This window comes from Giraffa tippelskirchi, chromosome 2 (assembly GCF_054371585.1).
Source record: "Giraffa tippelskirchi isolate mGirTip1 chromosome 2, T2T-mGirTip1v1.2.pri, whole genome shotgun sequence".
Classification (NCBI taxonomy): domain Eukaryota; kingdom Metazoa; phylum Chordata; class Mammalia; order Artiodactyla; family Giraffidae; genus Giraffa; species Giraffa tippelskirchi.
The window spans coordinates 151,453,706-151,475,515 of record NC_137276.1 but is presented as its reverse complement, the minus strand read 5'-3'; the positions used below and the strand labels follow the sequence as shown (position 1 = coordinate 151,475,515).

Sequence of the window (21,810 nt, the reverse complement as noted above, 5' to 3'; positions counted from 1 at the left end):
ATAATTAGTACCCAGTAAGAGTGATTAGATTGCTTATTTGCATTGTAAAATTTTAAGAGAGATTTTACTTTTAAACAGTTTTTTGCTAAAAAAATTCTATTGCAATCCACTTTTGAATCCCTTAACACTGAACAGTGTTCAGCAACAGAGTTTAAGTTGGAAGTACATGGCCTATTCCTTTGTAATATTAGGATATTTGTATTTCAGCAAACATTCAAAGCACTTATTTATTATTCAAGGATTTTAATATTTCTAGGTTTAGGAATTGAGTAGACACCAAATTTTAGAATTAGGAGATTTCATTTTTCAAGGATCATTTATTCTCTTTGTGAAACAAATATCCATGACGATTGAATGCTAGTCATTATTATAACTTCTTTAACTGTGAGACTTAAAAAATCTCATTTAATTCTTTGTTGTTTTGTTTTCACTTTAATAATCTTTTTGTTAATATGAGATTTCATTAGGAAAGATGTTTGTGGAGAGAAAGAGCAAATTTAAGTTAGCTGCCTTGCCTACTTGTTAGATGTTCAGGTTTTAAGTTTGGGATATGAGTTGAAATATGATGACTAACACAAGTACTTTAAGGAGGTTATTTCTGTCCTTTATCAAAGGTAATCAGAAATTTTAGCAAAAATAACTTTTTAATAGTCAAAACAGTCTTCTCTAAACCAGAATCAAAACATTTATTAATTTACAGTGGTAGGCATCTTTTGAAAAATAATTCTGAGAATGGGAAGGAGAAAAATCCTTTAAACTTTCACCAATGGAACATTTTCTTAAAACCTTTGAGGAAAATCCTTTAAAAACATACAAAACCAGTTTGGATCTTACAAATGTACTTCTGAAATATTTTTTGAGGTGAATTGCCATTATATAAAACATCATTAGGTACAGTGCTTACATAGTATAGTACATTATTCCACTTTTGACTTAGAACTAGTGCAGCATCTCTCTAAGAAGAGTTCATTTTAACTGTCATTCCAAGTGCAGGAAGTATACAGATGAATGATGAGAGCCACAGGCCTAAGTAACTGTTCTAAATTGCAGATTATAGTTTACATGAATACTGAGGCTTTGGGGTTTTGTTTTGCTTAATATTTGAAATTGTACACATTTGGTTCTATTTTCTGGCTCTAACCTGTACATGTTTTGTTTCTTCTCTGAGTTTCGAACTTTCTAATTGGAAAAGGAAACCCTGACTTTCCCTCATTTTCCCCTTTGTATAGTTAAAGCTATAGATTGTGGCCATGTTTTTAAAAATAGACTATGACAGGACAGTAAACACATTTTTCTTAGAAATAGTCTATCCACCTCTTCTCTCCTATCCCCCTTCTCCAAAAAACCTAAAAGGAAGTTCTACCCCTAAATTAGTCTTTTGGTTAGTAAGGGAATGCTTAATGTGCAATTTTTGGTCAGAATGCAAATTGTATACATTTGAAAGGAAAAAGGTCAGTTGATTATTTAACTTTCCATAAAAATAGGTGAAGAAATATTGCTCACAATTCCCCTCTCCCCACAGTGCACACAGTAATTGCTCAGTGGTTGCACTTTTGCCCTTTTTGTTTTCTCTCTCACTTGACGACAGTGTAGAATAAATGGAAAAGCTGCGCGCCTTGAAGCTAGGCGCCAGGGTTTCATTTCTGGTTCTGCTACGTTTTGGGTAAGTCTGTCTTTAGATAAAAGGAGCTCTGAGGCTTGATCTCCACATTGGTTAAAAAAATAGAATCAATGATAGGGAGCTTGGACAATTAATTATTTAATAATTAAATACCTAGCACAGAGTTAGCACACAGTAGGAGCTCAAATGTTAGCTTTTAGTTTTCTGATTATGGTAGTTGTTACTCTTTATTACTATCTTACTTACACAAAGTTACTTTTTTCTCTGGAGTATATTCTTTGTGGACTTGTAAGGAGTCCTTACTATGTTCTGGTTACAGTTCTAAGAGTTTAACTTGAATTAGTTTGGATAACCTTCACACCCTGTTTACAAATGAAGAAACTGAAGCACATAGAGATTAAGTAATGATCCTAAAGTCACACAGCAATTAAGAGGCACAGGTGGGATTAAAATCCTGCCAGTCTGATTTGACAGTCTGCATTCTTTACCTCTCTGTTGCAGGTAGAAGGGAAGAGAATTTCTAGTGACTCCTACCTAGATTCTTAGCCTGGCTTTCTGATAGAACTTTGCCCCTAGGTGAAAGTCTTCTCTGGGGAATAGAAAGTAGTCTGGTTAGTTGAATTGATTTTTCTTGTACTTTTGATTTCAGACCTACAATCTGTGAGAAGGCCTTTTTATAGATGAGTGGTTTGGGATGTTGGTAACATTTGGCTATATCTGCTGGATACTATGTATCATATAGAAAGTATGATTTTTCTGGACTTAAACCAGCTCTTCTAAATTCAGATGAAGTTAAACTGTGAATTATATGGTAAACACATGAGAACCACATCCAGAGCTTATAATGAAAGTTATGGGTGATCATTACAGTGTTTGAATTTTTAAAACATTGTCTTTTGTGAGCTAAGACTCATCAAATCCTGAGATAACTAGAATTGAGTTAGAAAATTAATTCTTTTAAAAATATAAAGGCCTTGGTGTCTGTCTTTCTGGAGTTTAGACTGACTTTGAAACTTAAAGGGTGAGAGATTGAAATTTAAGGGTGAGATTCTATTCAGAATAATAGAAATAATAAAATCTTAATTTTTTGTTTTAAAAATGCCACCCATTAAAACTATTTTTATTTTGAAATTGTTACCTAAAAAATAATTTTCCATGTTCAGTGTTTTTCTTGATGGAAGTACTTTTGTAACTTTATTATCATTTTTTGTTTTAGAGCTTTTTTGAGTCCCTATTCTTCTATCACAATAGACTGTTAAGTTCATTCACTTGGCTATATGATACTTGGCTATGTCCAAAGTATTTGTCTGATTTTTTTTTTTCTTTGGTCCCAGATAAACTGTTATTTTAAATGTAAATTCCAAAGTTCTTGAGTGGAAAAAAAAATCGCAAACATCTGCTAGATTTAAGTGTTAAACAATATCTACTAATAACTACATTTTTTAATTTTGGAAAGATGAGTAAGTAGATGCTTTTTACTGTTCAGATTATAGTATTTCTAACTTCAGTAATCTTTGATATAATTGTTATTAGCTTTCTATTACAAGACACAGTCTTTCTCTCTTTTTCTCCCTCCCTCTCTTCCTTCCTGTCTCTTTCCCCTTTGTTTTGCTAGAATTAGAAATAATTAGGGTCAGTTCAGTTCAGTCTCTCAGTCATGTCCCACTCTTTGCGACCCCATGGACTGCAGCACGCCAGGCTTCCCGTCCATCATCAACTCCTGGAGCCTACTCAAACTCATGTCCATCACGTTGGTGATGCCATCCAACCATCTCATCCTCTGATGTCCCCTTCTCCTCCCGCCTTCGATCTTTCCCAGCATCAGGGTCTTTTCCAGTGAGTCGGTTCTTCGCATCAGGTGGTCAAAGTATTGGAGTTTCAGCTTCAGCATCAGTCCTTCCAATGAATATTCAGGACTGATTTTCTTAAGGATGGACTGGTTTGAGCTTGCAGTCCAAGAGTCTTCTCCAACACCACAGTTCAAAAGCATCCATTCTTTGGTGCTTAGCTTTCTTTATAGTCCAACTCTCACATCCATACATGACTACTGGAACCATAAGCTTTGACTAGATGGACCTTTGTTGGTGAAGTAATGTCTCTTGCTTTTTCATATGCTGTCTAGGTTGGTCATAGCTTTTCTTCCAAGGAGCAAGTGTCTTAATTTCATGGCTGCAGTCACCATCTGCAGTGATTTTGGAGCCCCCCAAAATAAAGTCTGTCACTGTTTCCGTTTCCCCATCTTTTTGCCATGAAGTGATGGAACCGGATGCCATAATAATTAGGGTATATTCTGTATTTTATACATTTTACATTGCCAATATTGAATTTCCTTGAATATTTGATAATCTCTAGGTTTCACACTTGAGTCCTAAAGATTGTATTGCTTAATCTTGTTTAATGACCACACTAGTTTGTTCCTTTTAAGTAAGTCTTAAATAGCATGTACTACATTTGAGTGCTGAATCATTGTACTTGTCATGTTTTTGCTCTTAGGAAGATACCCACTGGGTTTGTAGTAGAAATAGAGAGACTCCATCTGTTTTTTCTTCCACCTCAGTTTTCTGTCCACTTTCTCATCCCTTATAAAATACTTCTTTTCTGTCTAAGTACCCTTTTCCTCTTTCTCAAGTTGATAGAAATTTAAACCTTTGAGCTGTACTCTCAAAATTAGAACTTGCCTGGTTCCCCCTTGTGGCCTGTGAAAAGGGGATGGATGTGTTGTAGCTCTCCTAAATAGGCTTGGGGAAAGGGTAGATCTATGTAGCCCACTCCAGCTTCCTCTAGGCAGCCTTTGGGACTACAGAATTGAGTACATGCTCCCTAGTAAGAGAGCAAGTGTTGAGATTTATTCTAGGCACAGAGAGCTGACAGAGGAACAGTCAGAGTGCATTAAAAGTACAAGAAAAGGGAAGGTGCTCATCATACTTTGCACAATGGAATTGCTCGTTACGACTTGGCCTAGCAGAAACTCATACTGTCGGTTCTCAGTGAGGTATCACTCATTAGCCTCTGTGGTGTTGGAAATGGGTAGCTGCAGCCCTTCTTCTTAAAATATATTGCCCCATATACTGGAAGTTTAAACCCATTAAAATAATTTCTGTTTGCATATACATGGACATTATTTATACTTTTATTTCAAGTAAGATATGAAATGGAGTTAATTCACTTATATAATTGTTATTAGTTTTTATGGATAGGACTGTTTTTTATCTTTGTCCCCCCCGTTTTCTAATATCTTGCTTTATCACAGGAAGTCATTAGTACAGTGAACAACTTTTTGACTGGCAGAAGTGACTTAAGCTGTGTTTTTCCTCCTCTTCAAAACTCATTCAAGCCTCAGGAAATAACATGGGATTTAATACTGTATGATACACCCCCCCCGCCCCCCCAATAATCTTGATTGCTTTGCTGCCTCTTAACTTTTAGGAAAATGGAAATGTTTAATTAAAAAGTTATTTCCAGATAGTGGCCTATAGTTGTTATACTTCTAGGTTAATCTCTAGCACTTTGTGCAACATTATACAATGGTCAGTGATGATCATAATGACCCTCAGGTACTTCCCTGTTCTTCAAAGGATTAAAACATGTGTCATATACTACATGTCTTACATACTGTATCACTTACATGTATTATATCTCTTAGAAAGGTATATTCATTTTAAAAATAGCTTTCAGTAGCAAAAGTTGAAATCAGAGTGGTTTCCTTTCAGTTCAACAGTATATTAAGACAGGCATCTTCCTTATCATGTGATTTCATTGTGGGTTTGTTGCAATTGAATAACATCTTTAGATACTTTTCAAGTTGGGACTCCTAGACATTTGAGAGATGTGTCAAATAATGGGATATGAGTTATCTAGTGTTCAGAAGTGGTAGATTTATTTATGAAATAACAGGAGGCTAGTAAACTTATAGTTTTTCAATTTTAATGGAGAACAGAGGTTGAGATTTTAATGTGTAATCCTAAGCAATAACACATTTACAGAGAGAGGAGAGTATGGCTGACAGATTAGACTCCAGGCTATTAAAGATGGGGTTGGTTTTCATATTTGATTTTTGCATAGCCTTATTTTTACTTTGTGAAAGGTGGAAATATTTATATCTTCATTAGTCCTTTTCCTGAAAACCTCAAAAGGTTTGTAAATATGTACAGCAAGCAGTGTGGTTTATAGAAAGATTAGTAAAACTCAGATTCATGACATCTTTCTGTTCTTGACCCATTTCTACTAATAACCTGGGTGATTTTCTTTTAACAAATTCCTTAACATTTGGGGTCTGTTCTCTCATCTGTACAATCAGGGGATTGAGGTTTGTGATCTCTCTGTCTGGGCCAGATCAAAAATGCCTGGGTTCTCAGATGTGTTGGTTCAACCACAGAACACTGTATCTATTAATGTGTGTCCTACTCACATGCTTTTTTCTCTTCATTGGCAATAATAGCTCAGGAAGAACCCACGTATTTTGCTGAGAGATGGTATTAGGACTTGCGAGAGGAAAGAGTAATAGCGGGGAGGCTGAAATTACACAGGAGGCAGCTTGCATGAGGAGACAAAGAATGTGGCCCCTGAAACTGGAAGAGAGTGGAGGGCCTAGCTGACCTACTTTATTTTGCTTAGGACTCCAGGCAGATGGGAAATGAGTATGTGTCAACACAAGGCCAGTGAGAGAACGTTATTACAAGAGAGTCTGGCTAGAGAGAATGTCTGCTAGGCTCAGGCCAAGGGAAAGAGGTAATTTCTTTCATGGTGAAAGAAGGGTGCAGGGTACTTGTTCATATTTCACTGCTTCTGGTTTGATTGAAAATAAGAGGAAATTCCATTGATAATTATCTTGGTTCCTGACCCCGTAAGGAGAAATGTAGAGTACCTCATATTCTGTTGCCTGTCACATTTGGTAAAAATAGCAAGAAAACCGGAGTTGGCGGGTGAGTAGGGTGAGTGGTGAGGTTGGGGAGAATCGTACCCCATATCCTTTACAATGTGTTTTAGGACTGCAACAAATATCTGTTAATCTCATTGTTCCTCAGGGTCACTTGAATGTTCTGACTGGCTTAAATAATATCATCTTCCCCACCACTCCTTAAGCATCCCTTGGAGCTTTGTGCTTGGTTAAGGTTTTGAGAGTTAGCTCTGCTTCCCTCCTAGAGCCTTTATACATGCTCACAGGACCCACGTTTAGGAGAAGTGCAGGGTGGGTGAACTTCTTTTGCTTCTGTCCTAGTTTCTTTTCCAAAATGATAGCAATTTTGTGTTTTAGATTTTTAAAAAAATTTGCCTTATTAATAGATCAAAACATTAAGCTAAATGTTTTATTATTTTATGAGGCACGTGTATTGCTAAAAATGATTTAGTCAGCAGTATAGAAATACTTAGTCTTTTGTGATGTTACAGAGTTTCGGTTTATTTTCTGGTTTCAATAGAACAAGTTGAAATCATCGCAGAAGGATAAAGTTCGTCAGTTTATGATCTTCACACAATCTAGTGAAAAAACAGCAGTAAGTTGTCTGTCTCAAAATGACTGGAAGTTAGACGTTGCAACAGACAATTTTTTTCAAAATCCTGAACTTTATATACGAGAGAGTGTAAAAGGATCATTGGACAGGAAGAAGTTAGAACAACTATACAGTAGATACAAAGGTGAGTGTTTGCTTGTGACTTTAAATATTTTGAACCAGGTTTTCCAGAGTTACATGGTTCTTGTGAGAAATCAAATAATACAGAGGACATTAATTGGGTGGATGTGTCTAACAGAGCTCTTTAGATCTTAGAATTAATTTAAGAAATCTGAAAAATTATTGCCCTCTTTTCTTCTTAGTGTCTTTATTTCCTTCCTCTTTATTTGCCTCCTTTTTTCCTCCTGTGTTACCCAGTTTGAGAATGGGGACTGGGGGACTAGGTTTTTTCCCTCATTTTCATAAAACTCAGCTGAGCCAATTTTAAGGAAACCTGCCTAATTTTAATAACTTTTAAATAATTATGAAGTAATATATACTTTTAAAAAGTTAAACAATACATAATAGATTGAATAAAGAGAAAATCAATAGTTTCTATGTCTTTTACTTATTTATTCTCCTGAGAGAACCAATATTTAATAGCCTGGTGTCCAACTTTCTGTGTCTTTTATGCAGAAATATATATATAGAATTATTTTTATGCAGAAATATATATATATATAGAATTATTTCAAAGTTTTTCCAAAGGTGGGATTATATTGATATTTTATACATAGCTCTTGCCCCAAAGTCAAGGATGTGCACATTTTTTTATTTGACAAGTGTATGAGTACTTCTTTCTCCTTGTATTTGTATCTAAATTTTTGCTGTCTGAAAAGTAAATTTTGATAGTTGGGGGTTTTCTTTAATTTGAATAGCAGATGTTTGTCTTGTGATTAGAATTGAATCACACAGTTTGGTTTTTTGCGATGTTCTCTAAGTAGTGATTTCTATAGTGAAATTAAACTTCAAGGAGAAAAGAATTACTGTATATAATACTATTTTAGAGTGCCTTTGTAAAATGTGGATATGTTCAGTAAAAATCCTTTTTCCCTGTATAGAAATGTCAGATTTTCTGGTGGTGTGTAAGTATGGGACTTTTTTCATATGAATAAATGAGACTTTTAAAAATCCAGGTCCTATCTAGTGCCTATCCTGCTGTTTAAGAATGCTGTTTCAGGGGCAAAGTGGTTTTAAATATTACAGGGACAAAATAACGGTTAAAACAATATTTCTTCATATTTTTGGTCTGTTGTGATCATTTTAAAATATGCAACAGAAAGCATTCCTTTTCTCAATTTTAGGAATAGCATAGAAAGTATGACACTAATTTCATATTGTACTGGTGTTTTTAAAGATCCTCAAGATGAAAATAAAATTGGAATAGATGGTATACAGCAGTTCTGTGATGACCTGGCCCTCGATCCAGCCAGTATCAGTGTGTTGATCATCGCGTGGAAGTTCAGAGCAGCAACACAGTGCGAGTTCTCCAAACAGGAGTTCATGGATGGCATGACAGAATTAGGGTGCGTGTATAATCTTCATATGAAATTAGGTGCACTGCTGTAAGAGTTACTGTGGAACTGATATCTGTGCCCCAGACATTGCTGTAAATAGAAATGGGCTAATATGCTCGTTCCTTCCCGTGTCAAGTTATCTGTGTAGTTAGTACAACCTGTTCTGTTCTGTTTGCTTTATGCTTTTATCATTTGTTTCTAAGGGAGGTTCACTAGTATTAAAATTACTATGCTTTAATATTTTACGTGGGTAAGTGAAGTGAGAAAGTTTTAAGTTATTTCCTAATGTGAGGTGGTGAACTCTGAATTTGTAAACAAGCTCCTAGAATTTAAAAATCTTGGAAGTTACTAATTACTTTTTGTTCTACACAAACCTTGACAACTGATTAGCTAAATGTCTTGGTATAAATAGATTGACAAGTCATAGGTAGAGGTTTTACCTGTGGCCACTAGTTGTCTGCATTTAATGAGGCTCTGAAAGTATTCAGTCTGTGATCAGTGACAGAGTGTCCTTACTGTTTTTAGTGAGTGCTTTTGAATAATTAAAGCTGAACATTTGTTGAACATTCATTTCAGGAACTATGCTAAGTAAGTACTTCACCTACCACTTCACAACAGCTTTGTGATTGTAGTAGTGGTTATACCCGCATTTTAGAGATGAGGAAATAAAGGTAGAGAGAAACTAGAGAGTTAGGTAGTATTAAAGCCAGGATTTGAATTCAGTCATTCTGATTCTTGAGCCTGAAGGACATGGTAATCAGTCAGGGTCCAGACCGGACACACAAACCATATCAGCGATTTGAACAGGGTAAATTTTAGAAATTGTTACATTGTGTAAATGGGGTAAAAGAAAATCTTAAGTATAACAAAGGTGGCAACTGTAAGAAGCTGTCACCACCTCTGGATTAGAGGGAAGGAAACAAGGAAGGAACCTGGAAGCTTAAGAGGATCCCCACAAGGCTATGATTCTGACCCCAGAAGACAGTGCCTGGCTACTTCTGGAGCATGCTGCCTGCTTCTCTGATGGAGAAGAAGCTAGCTCTAAGGGTCACTTACTGCAGAGCCGTGCAAGTTGCCGCCGTTGGTGAACACTGCTAGGACCTCCCAGTACACTGAAACCCTAGCTTTCTGCAGAAAACAGACTGGGCTAAGAAAAATTCCTTCCTCCACTTCCAGCCTTTCATCGCCCTCTATTGGTAGAACCTAATGGTGAGCCAGCTGGCAAGAAAAAAAATGAAGTCTCACAATTTGTAGTCCACTGCAAACAGTCACAAAGTAGGGCAAAGAAGGGTGAGTTTAAAGCTAAGAAACAATAAATTAATATCTGGTCTCGACACTGTATTTTATAGCCAAAGCCAGCCTTATCCTGAACTTGGTGGAGTTTTCTATACTAGGACCCGTTTCACTGGAACTCTTTTTTTCCCTCATTTAAAAGTGAGTTCATGTAAAATGTAATGAATTTCCAAAGCAGAGTTTTAATTTACAAACTAATAATTTGGGAGGTGTTATAAAGACCATGAAAGGAAAACAAAAGCAAGAATGATTTGAAGGAAAAAAAGTATAGTGATTGGTTTGTGGAATCTATAACAGATAAAAGATTTCTACCTTAAGGAAAGTAGGACTTGGTGCTTGAACCCATTTAAGCTCCTTGGAAATTGAATGGTTTCAGATATAGAAAAAAGCTTAATACTGATTTGAGATAACTTCAGTTGGAGTTGGTACTTTGAATTCAGTGAGAAGTTTTCAAGAGGAATGCCTGTTTCCTCACCTAACCAAGAGACTGTGCTTTCAATTTGTTTGGAAGCTAGACCTGTGATATGTTACCATGTAAGGAATACTACTACAGTTTAAACTGATGATTGCAAAGCTGATTGCTATACATTCTCATCTGTTCACTACAGCTGACTTCTACCATTTGGGTGTATTGACAGTCCCGTGAATACATAATTAAAAGTCATAGCCCATTTCTCTTAAAAATAGTGATTATTGATAACATTTAATCACTCAAGAACTTTTCTTCTTCCAGCTAATCCCATACTTGTTTATGTAATTTAAAAAGATGAAATTAAAAAGGTGAAATTTTTAATGGATTTTTAAAAAGAATTTTATGAAATAAACTTATAGGAATAAATAAGTTTTTGATTCATAAAGAAAAAGCTTATCTTTTATAAACTTAATTTTGTATAGATGTGACAGCATAGAAAAACTAAAGGCCCAGATACCCAAGATGGAGCAAGAATTGAAAGAACCGGGGCGATTTAAGGATTTCTACCAGTTTACTTTTAATTTTGCGAAGAATCCAGGACAAAAAGGTTTAGGTAAGAATTTTTAAAAATTATATTTGGTGTTTCAAATACATTCCAACTACATTGACCATGTCACTTTTGTTTTGTAATTGCAAGTTCTGTTTTGAGCATAGAGTTATTATCGGCTACTGAAAAACAATGAGAAACAATGAACTTCTAGTTAATCAGAACATAACCATCCTATTCAATAGTAGGGTTACCCTGGATACTATATATGAACCACTGATTTTTTTTTTTTTAAGAACTACAATACAGGAAATAGTTATTAAAATTCCACTGACATAGGTATGTATGTTTGCTTATTTTTCAGAAAATACTGTAGGATCTTAGGATCATCAGTTTTTCACTGTGTATCTGTTGAAATAGCATTTTAAAATTTCTGAGTCTTAGAATGTGACTTTATTCTTTTTTGTAAATTTATTCTTTTTTGATTTGAAGTATTTGGAAACTGTAAGAAAGAATAAAAAGGTGATTTTTATTTATCTTCTTATCCCAAAATAGCCACTGTTAACAGTTTAGATCAGTCAGTTTATACTGTAGAAATAACCACACATTTGCTCTGGGGATGATGGCTAAGGAAGTGGAAGTAAAAGCTTCAGTGTAATTTGCAGATCATTCAGAGAAAGTAGACAGTAGCACATAATACAAAACAATAAATATGAGTATGAGGGTTTTAGATAAAAGGAGAAATGAGTAAAAGCAGGAATGGTTGGGAAATGCTTCCTGGGCAGGAGGGAATGTGAACTCAAGGATTTGATATTTGGCTGGGTAAGTGAAGATGAAAGATGTTCCAGGGAGAGGGTAGTTATAAATGAAGGTCTCAGACTTTAGAAATAAGCTTGGCTTCTTTGTGGAAGAGAGAAAATGATTTGATTTTAGTGCAAATGCTTGTTTGGAGCATAAATTGGTGATACACAATAAGACTCATTTAATAAGCCTTCTTTTAAAAACAGGACAGAAGGGCTTAAATTGGAATCTGTGGGCAGTGGGGATGCACTGAAGATTATGGCAGTGGCACAGTGTGCCTGGCAGTGTGCTAAGTACTTCACATACACTGCCTCATTTAATGTTTAACAGCCTTATGAGTTACTCATTCTTTCATTCAATAATTCACCAGCTACCATGTGCCAGTCATAGAGTGCTAGACACCTAGCCTTATTTGGCAGATGAAGAAACGGAGGCACAGCACGTTAAATGATGGAAGTGAGTTTGTTTTTTGATTTTGAAGATAAGGTAATTGGAGAGGCTAATAGGGGCCTCTTGTACTAATCATTCTTTATATTTAGATTAGCGAGAAAAAACTTTGAGAAAAGGATTATGGAATTAGACCAAGGAAGTGACTGAAAGCTTCCCAGGTAGCGCTAGTGGTGAAGAACCCACGTGCCAATATAGGAGAGGCACGAGTTTGATCCCTGGGTTGGGAAGATCCCCTGGAGGAGGGCACGGCAACCCACTCCAGCATTCTTGTCTGGAGAATCCCATGGACAGGGGAGCCTGGCTGGCTACGGTCCATAGAGTCACAAAGAGTCGAGCACAACTGAAGTGACTTAGCATGCACACACAGGACGTGACTGAAAGCTAGTGGAAGGGATGAATGTACAACATTTGTACTGGAGAATTGACCCAAAGAGTGTTTAAATGTGACTGAATTAAGGATTTACAAAATATCTATTAAGCAAAATTTGGAATGATGAAGTCATCTTTTCAATTAATTTCAGTTGGATTTTATTCTTCCAGGAAAAGTCCTCATTTTGCAGAGAAAATAAGCTGGGATACCTAGTGTTAATTTCTCTGTCTTGTATCTGTGGCCACCTGTTAACTGGATTATTTTTTCTAGTCTCCTCTTATCTTCCCACAAATAAAAATCAATTGAAGCATTTGAATTTACATGTATGTACTGAAAGAATTATTTCTGTTGTGTTTAGAAACGTAGCACAATATTTTGATACGATTAGAGAAAATGTTGTGAATATCAGATGTTGATTTAAGTGGGGCTGACATATTGCTTAGTTATATCCCTACTTCTTACTAGAGCACAGTATAAATGATATTTTTGGGTGACTATGTAGTTTTGATATTGAATCTTAGTTTTTATTGTATTTGGCAAAGATAAAATTGACATTTTTATAGCTGTTGGTTATATTAATATGATGGTATATTGGAATTTTAGATTACAGGAAAAGTTGAGAAAAGTATACTGAAGAATTAGATTTTAAAATTGTTTTGTTCTGTAGTAAGTATTGAGCTTAAGAAAAAAGTAGCATTGTTTAATGGGTGTAGAGTTTCTGTTTTCTAAGGTGAAGAGTTCTGGAGATTCATTGTACAATAGTGGGAATGTAACTCACATTACTGAACTATACACTGGAAAATGCTTAAGATTATAACTTTTATGTGTATCTAACCACAATTTAAAAGTTGTTTTAAAAAAGCTCCAAACTGTAGAATGTACTGCACAAAGTGAGCCCTAATGTAAAATAATACACTTATGCTAATAAGTTTGGCTCATCAATTATAAGAAATATACTAAAGGCTTCCCTGGTATCTCAGCTGGTAAAGAATCTGCCTGCAGTGCAGGAGACCCTGGTTCAGTTCCTGGGTCTAGAAGGTCCTCTAGAGAAGAGATAGGCAACCCACTCCAGTATTCTTGGACTTCTTTGGTGGCTCATAGGTTAAAGAGTTGGCCTGCAGTGAGGGAGACCTTCTTTCGATCCCTGGGTTGGGAAGATCCCCTGGAGTAGGGCATGGCAACTCACTCCAGTATTCTTGCCTGGAGAATCCCCATGGACAGAGGAGCCTGGCGAGCTATAGTCCATGGGGTTGCAAAGAGTTGGATGTGACTGAAGGACTAAGCACAGCACAAAGCAGTATCTTAAAAATGGGGGAAGGTAGTGGCATGGCACCTAGTGATAAAGAACCCTCTTGACAGGAGACAAGAGACAAGAGACTTGTGTTCAATCCCTGGATCGGGAAGATCCCCTGGAGAAGGAAATGGCAACCCTCTCCAGTATTTTTGCCTGGAGAACCCATGGACAGAGGAGCCTGACTGGCTACAGTCCGTAGGGTCTCAAAGGGTTGGACATGACTGAAGTGACATAGTATACGTGCATGGGGTAAAGATATATGGGAACTCTGTACTTTTTGCTCAGTTTTTCCATAAACCTAAAACTGCTGCTGCTGCTAAGTCGCTTTAGTCATGTCCGACTCTGTGCGACCCCACCGACGGCAGCCCACCAGGCTCCTCTGTCCCTGGGATTCTCCAGGCAAGAATACTGGAGTGGGTTGCCATTTCCTTCTCCCAACCTAAAACTAAAAAGTCTTAATTTAAAAAAATGTAATAAGAGACAAATCATAATTTCTCTTTTTGTTTTTGCACTGATGTTAGGTGTCAGGAAATGTAATGACTTGCTTAGTTGAAGTTAATTAAAAAGAAAGTAGTTTTCTTGACAGCATTTCTAAGGGTTTACAGGGCTCTTAAATTATAATATTTGGCAGAAAGGAATTAAGAGATCGTAGGAGAAGAGTTGAGGCCCAAAACAAATTGGCAGAGAGTGACAGTGACAGCATTGTGGTTTATTTATAAATAGCTGTGCTAGCTATAATGAGAGGTGGTGTTTCCCATATTTTCTCATTTTCTGTAACCTTATTTCTTACGACACCAGGATAGGATACTTCCTTTGTCACCGTCTGCTTCAGTCACCTGCCATTTCTGGTAGTCTTCTGAATCTTAGATATGAAAGGGATTTCATAAGTCCTGTGTTAAATCTAACCTATGCAATGTAGCATCTGTACCTGATGCTCATTTAGCTTTTATGTTTGAACATGCAGGGTGGGGATTGAACACATGTCATTTTAGAAAGTGGTTCATTCTTATCACAGAATACTATTGTTATTTTTCCGTATGACATCTTTGTCTTTATAACTTTTAGCACTGTTCTTATTTGTCCTCTGCAGCAGCACAAAGGAAGGCTAACCCTTTCAAGATTTTTCTCATTTATCCTTTCTCATTTTTTTCAACTCAGCATTCCAAATTTTAACTGTTCTTCATTTGAGAAGATCTTTGTTATTCCTGTTGCTGTCACCCCTAGATAACATTTCCAGTTTCTTGGTTTCTTTCAAAATAGAATTCTTAAAGTTGAATATAATACTCCAGAAGGAGGCTGTTTAATGTAGAACACTATGGGTCTGTTATTTTTTGCAAGACTGTTCATTCTATTAATTTGTCCAAAAATTGCTTTTGTTTTATAACAGCCATATTATTTTTAGGATCATCCTGAACTTAGTCTATAGGTTATTTTCTTATAAACTGTTGTGGTTCAGCTAGAATTTAGAAATTTTTAAACATTTATTAAACATTTAATATTTAGAAATAATTTTATAGTTTTTTAATGTGTATTTGTATTTATTTACACAATCCCATTTGGTTCTCATAACAACCTTTTGAGCTAAGTAAAACAACCTCTTTGTCATCAAGATAAGGAAACTCATGGTCAGAGAGGCTGACTTTTAAGGTCACATAACTTGAGAGTTGTTAGAATTGGGACTCAACCTTAGATCTTCTGACCCCACATTTTATGTTCTTTTTATTGTATTATGTTGTGCTAACTTAAATATTTCTAGGTAAATTAAGACTTTGTGAATAGGATTTTAAATCACCTTTCATCCTCCCTAGTGAGTTGGCAACATTTTGTTTCCCTTTAGGGACTGTGTTTGGATTCAGTCTCAATTCATGTCCATTTTTGTCTGGCACTCAGCTGATCATCTTTTATGAAATAGCACATAGCTCTTGTTGATTCTGTGTGAAAAAGTGACACTGGGATTACCTCTGTTTGCATTTTTAATTTTATTATAAGGGCTTAAGGCTTCATTCTGCAAGCATCTCAGTTTTAGGTAATACTATTACTAGGACTTTCTTGCGTCTCTTTCTCTCTGTGTTACCCTTCTGTTCATTCTAATGGCTGTCGTTGCTTCTTGTTGCTGTCGTTGCTTCTTGTTACATTATTGAGTTTGTTTTCTTTCCCATACTGCTTCAGAATTTATAATAATAATTTTAAAAATTACTCAAACAGTAGTAATAGTAAGAACATATTATTTACTAGACTGTTCTAATACTTTATGTGTATTATTCTCTCATTTAATTCTTAGATCAATCTCATGAGGGTAGGTACTATTACCTTTATTTTAAACTGAATTACAGAGAGGTGAGCTTAGTTGCCCAGGGCTGCTTAATTAGGAGAAGAGTTGAGATTTAAGATGCTAAACTACATTAAACCACTTCTCTCTAGCTGAGGTAGAGAGACATTTCTGACTGTTTTTTAAGGGCAGCTTTTCTTTTTTTTTTTAATGGCTGTGCTGTGCAGCTATGAGATTTTAGTTTCCTAACCAGGGATTGAACCCAGGGCCCAGACAGAGAGCGCTGAGTCCTAACCAGTGGACCACCAGTGAAGTCCCTGAAGGGCAGGCAGTTTTTCACATGCTTGTGGCAATTGACATTTTATTCCTGTAAAATTTAATCTTCTGTGTTTCAGCTCCTAATAAAAATTTATTAATATTTGAGTATTCCTGTTTCATCCAAAACATTTATTGACTGCTTACTCTGAGAGCATGGAGTTAGGAGCATCTTTGTCTGTCTGGGTGAGTTTGCAAAGTCTTCACAAAGATGATAATTTTTGATCCTTGAAGAATGAATATATTATTTCAAAACCAAGAGAAAAAGAAGCCATCTTGAACGTGGAAAGATTAGCAAGTTTAATTTCTTGGAAGTGAGAGACAGAGCACCTTTGAGAAACTGCATGTAAGTCCATTTGACTAGAAATGTAGATTTTATCTGAAGGCAGTGGGAAACATTGCAGATTTTTTAAAAGTTAACAGATTTTATTTCTTTAATTGCTTTAGATTTACAGCAAAATTGAGCAGAAGATACAGAGATATCCCAATTATCCTATTCCCCCACATATACATAGCTTTTCCCATTATCAAATCCCTACCAGAGTGGTATGTTTGTTACAGTTGTACCTACATTGACACATCATTATCATCCAAACTTTAATTTTATAGTAGGGTTCACTCTTTTTCTTTCTAAAAATTTTATTGAAATATAATTGATTTACAACGTTGTGTTAGTTTCCAGGTGTACAGCAAAGTGATTCAGATATATATGTGTGTGTGTATTTATACACACACACCTTTTTTCATTATAGATTATTATAAGATATTGAATATATTTCCCTGTGCTATATACTAGGTCCTTGTTGGTTCTGTACTGCATATATAATAGTGTGTATATTTTAATCCCAAACTCCTAATGTATTCCTAACCTAGGGTTCACTCTTGATATTGTACGTTCTGTGAATTTGGACAAATGTATAAGGACATGTATCTACCATTATAGCATCATACAGAAAAGTTTCATTCTTCCTGAAATAGTTCTGTGCTCTCCCGTTCATCCTTTTCTCCCTCCTAACTGCTGGCAACCACTGATCTTTTTACTGTCTCCAACGTATTGCCTTTTTTTAGTTGGAATCATATAGTGTGTAGCCTTTGCACATTGACTTCTTTCACTTAATAGCATTATTATGAATTTGTTTTCTTCCATATCTTTTTGTGGTTTGATAGCTCATTTCATTTTAGCACTGAATAATTTTTCTTCATCTGGATGTACCACAGCTTATATGTGTACCTACTAAAGGATATGTTGGTTGCTTCCAAGTTTTGGCAGTTATGAATAAGCTTCTGTAAACATTCATGTACAGGGTTTTGTGTGGATACAAGTTTTCAGTTCATTTGGGAAAATACCAGGAGTGTGATTGCTGGATCATATGGTAAGCGTATGTTTAGTTTTGTAAGAAACTGTCAAACTATTCTAAAGTGGCTGTACTATTTTGCATTCTCACCAGCAGTGACTGAGAGTTCCTTTTGCTTTATATCCTCGCCAGCATTTGATATTGTCAGTGTTTTGGATTTTGAGCATTTCAAAAGGTGTGTAGTGGTATCTCGTTGTTTTAATCATTGAAGGCTTTTAACATGGAAGTGAAACCAAATTTATATGCCTGCAAGGTCCATCTGAAAGTAGTGTGGTCCTTTAAAAGGAATGGAGGCAGAACTAGAGGAAGAGAAATTGGTTATGAAGCTAGAAACGAAAAGGACCCTGGCATAGGCCCTGAAAGTGGGGATGGAAAAGAGAGAGAGATTTAAAAGGTACTTAGAAGCCAAAATGAGAAGGCTTTGTTTGAAAGTGTGATGAGTAAGTTAATATTAACCCGCATTTGGGGATATTTGGAAATTTGCGAGGAGTATTTTTGGTATTGTTACAATGACAGGGTTTCTTTCAGGATTAGGGGGCTGCTCAAGGACCTGCAGTGCATAGGACTGTTCCTCACAGTGAAAAATTGTGTTTCACTGAGAAACACTGTAGGATGATAACATTCATTGAAAGAGAAGGAAATGGTAGATTTGTAGAAGTAAGATACTGAGTTGAGTTTGAGTCCTGTTGAATTTGAGTTATTTGTGGATATCCAGTTGAAGATATCTTTAGGCAGTTAGATGTAAGAATCAAGAATATATAGAGAGAAGTTTCAGATTTAAGGACTTGTTAGAGATGGTTGAGCATACAACTTGAAAGAAGGTAAAGGTTTGAAAAATCTGAGAGGAGTAAAAGTGGTTATTACTGACATTCAGTGCTACAGAACATCAACATTTATTGGATAAATGGAGGAAGAGGAGAAGTAAAGGAAAATAAATCCAGAAAGGACAGAGGAAAATCAGTAGAGTGATACTGTTAAAGCTAAAAGAAGCGACAATTCCATCCAGGAGATGTGGTTGATTTTGTCAAATATGGCAAGAGAGCCAAGTAAATTAAGGACATTAAGGTTTATTTGGCAACCAGAAGGGCTTGGTGACCCTTCAGAGATTACTTTCAGTGGGGTGAGTGATGAAGGTGGACACTAGTTTACAGAATTAAAATGTCTGGGGGGGAGGGTAAAGAAATTGGACAATGAGTGTAGATTACAAAAAGTTCTCTTCTTTTACAACCTGAACTTTCAAACATCATGCATATATACTTCTACTCTTGTAAGATTCTTAGATTAGTATATCAACTGAGAAATGGGCATTTATAGGTGTCTCATGGTTTATAATTACTTGAATATTTCATTGTTTCTCATTCTTATTTTCTAAAAATTAAAAAGAAAAAATGCTAACTAAGCTTAGTTTTCATAAATTTAATGCATTTGAAGTGAAGCAGGATATCATTAAGCATGCTAATAGCAAATCCTACTAGACAGGCTAATAACAGCAATTTTACTGCACGTTATCTCTGTGCTTTGATTGGGATGCTCTAGGTTTGATTGGTAAGGAGAATAATAAAATTAAAGAGCCTGGAAGGAATATTTAGTGTGTAGAGCTTTAGAGATTGCAAAGATTAAAAAGGATTTGTGATTAGGGATTGATGTCCTGTTTCTAGTTCTCATAAAACATGGGAATCTGAACTTGACTTTCAGACATATTTTCGTGAGCACATTAAAAATAAAAGACTCCATGTACTGTTTTCAAGATGATCTGTGAAGGGAAGGAGAAAGAGGGTAGCTAGTAAGGGGATGGGGAGATATAAGAAAGAAAGATTTTTTTTGAAGATAGTTGATAACTTGAGTGTGTTCCTTTGTGGAGGGAGAAGCCAGAAGACAGGGCAAAGTTGAGGATACAAGGAGAGAAGAAAACTAATCCATAAACTAAAAGGCAGGATGGCATATTGGATCCAGAGTAATGGTGTTGGGGGCTTAACCTTGGATAGGAGAAAAAAAGAGGCTCCTTTTCCATTGAGTTTGAGGGAAGACGTAATGATGGATTTGGAGGTGAGTACATATTTGTAAATAGACCGTACGTAGGAAGCTTGTTCATTCCGCAGTTTCTGAATGCCTGCTGTCTGTTTCAGTGCTAGTCTGGGGATATGTAGTCCCTATCCTTGAAGAGCTTAGGATCTAGTGAAGATGGGAGATTTTTTGCCTTATGTCCTATTATGTTTTTCTTTCAGGTAGGATGTGAGCCTTTTTTTGGAGTCTTAGTCTCTCATGATTCTTCAGATTATTCAGAGTAGTTTGGAGATCATACTAAAAGAACTTTTAAGTTACTTGGGATGGAATTTTTCCTGACCTGGAAATGTAAATTTACTCATAAAAGCTTGACATAACTACTTTAGTTCCTCTTTTAAGACAGATACATATTTTGTCAGTAATACTGATGCAGTAATACTGCTTCTTTACCCTTCGCTGCTCCAGTTAAATAGTCATTTATATCCTCTTCATCAAATTTTTAAAAAGACAGATCTTAGTTTATTATTAATTTTAAATTTTTAATCAGTATTCTTAATGGTCTCCTTGAGGTCAGGATCAGTCAGCCAACAACTTGGAGTATAAGATTAATTAGGATTGTGGATTGCAACTCTTTGCATTACAGCTTATACATGTACATTGGTGGTTTTCATCTGGGGGCAGTTTTGCATCCCAGGGGACCTTTGGCAATATGTGGAGATATTTTTGGTTGTCACCATTGGGGATAGGAAACTGGTACTGGCATCTAGGGGGTAGAGGCCAGGGATACTACTAATGCTGTACTGCATAAGACAGCCTCCCGCAACAAAAATGATCTGGTCCAAAATGTCAAAAGGGCTGAGGTCTGGTGTACATTAACATTTCAATACTTATGACATAGTCAAACATGCTTACCTACATTATCTCATTTAAACTTCAGAAACCCCTAATGAGGTAAGTGATACCCTTCTTGCCCTGAAGGAACCATGCATTGGTGATGGAAGCATGATATAAAGCTTGGACTTAACTCTATAGGAAATTTTTATTATGTAAGTATTCAGGACACAAGCCTTTTTTTTTTTTAAATTAAGGCTATCTTTGTCTTACTTGGTGTTTTTTTTCAGGGACAAATATTCCTGGCATTTGAAGTACATAATTTATTTTTAATATTACAGATCTAGAAATGGCCATTGCCTACTGGAATTTAGTGCTTAATGGAAGATTTAAATTCTTAGACTTATGGAATAAATTTTTGTTGGTAAGTTCATGTTTTCTGCGGTTTGGTGTTTTATAAATTTTTGCTTTGTTTGAAGATAAATTAACATTTTAAAGGATGCCTGACTCCTTTCAGAGCATGTAATGAACGTAGAATGAGAAATTTGATTTCCAGAATTTTATTACATAGGTTGTTTTGCGTTCTTGTATTCAGCATCTTCTGGACTATTTTTTTTTTCTGAAACTCTTTCGTGAATTGGCTGCTTCTTGTTATTTTTTTTTTTCTTGATAGGAACATCATAAACGATCAATACCAAAAGATACTTGGAATCTTCTTTTAGACTTCAGTACAATGATTGCAGATGACATGTCTAATTATGATGAAGAAGGTAATGAACATTTTGGTCTACCAATTCTTTAAAAATATCTTTTATCATACACACTGAAACTTCTTGTCTACTTCTGTTTTTCTTAGATTTCCCTCTTCAGAGCTTTTATTTGTGCTCTTCTGAATGTAGAAAATGCCTTCATCCTCTTTTACCTATCTGTATTGTTCCCTTAAATACCAACTCTGTATTCATATATTCATGTCTTCCAGAAAGGCATGAGTAATTTTCATTCATGTTTTAGATTTTCAGTCTACTTTAGGAACTTACTCTTTTCTTAATGTACTTTTATAGTACTTGTATTTATTTTTTTATTGTCTGTTTTGTCTGTGAACTTGATTGTAAACTCCTTGAGTTTTGTGGCTTAGGCCACATGGAAATGGACTTTATTTTCCTACTGTAGTACTATTGGCATTCAGTAAATATTCACTGATTGAATACGTTTCTGCTGTTTCTTCATGTAACTCTACTATCC

General features: G+C 35.7%; 1 protein-coding gene across 43 annotated transcripts in view; it reads left to right on the top strand.

Moving 5' to 3' along the window:
* The window catches only part of DCUN1D1 (defective in cullin neddylation 1 domain containing 1), a 56,357-nt gene that overhangs the window by 30,953 nt on the left and 3,594 nt on the right, over positions 1 to 21,810 (top strand). For 26 of the 43 annotated variants that reach the window (XM_081571148.1, XM_081571116.1, XM_081571114.1 and 23 more), the window contains 5 exons: positions 7,039 to 7,255; positions 8,468 to 8,636; positions 10,815 to 10,945; positions 20,910 to 20,992; positions 21,242 to 21,338. In XM_081571148.1, coding sequence (XP_081427274.1) covers positions 7,081 to 7,255; positions 8,468 to 8,636; positions 10,815 to 10,945; positions 20,910 to 20,992; positions 21,242 to 21,338 — 655 coding nt within the window. In that variant the 5' untranslated portion in view covers positions 7,039 to 7,080. Of the gene's footprint in view, positions 1 to 4,870; positions 6,553 to 6,645; positions 6,810 to 7,038; positions 7,256 to 8,467; positions 8,637 to 10,814; positions 10,946 to 20,909; positions 20,993 to 21,241; positions 21,339 to 21,810 lie in introns of those variants that run through there. The other 17 variants (XM_081571143.1, XM_081571144.1, XM_081571137.1 and 14 more) reach the window with 8 other exon arrangements.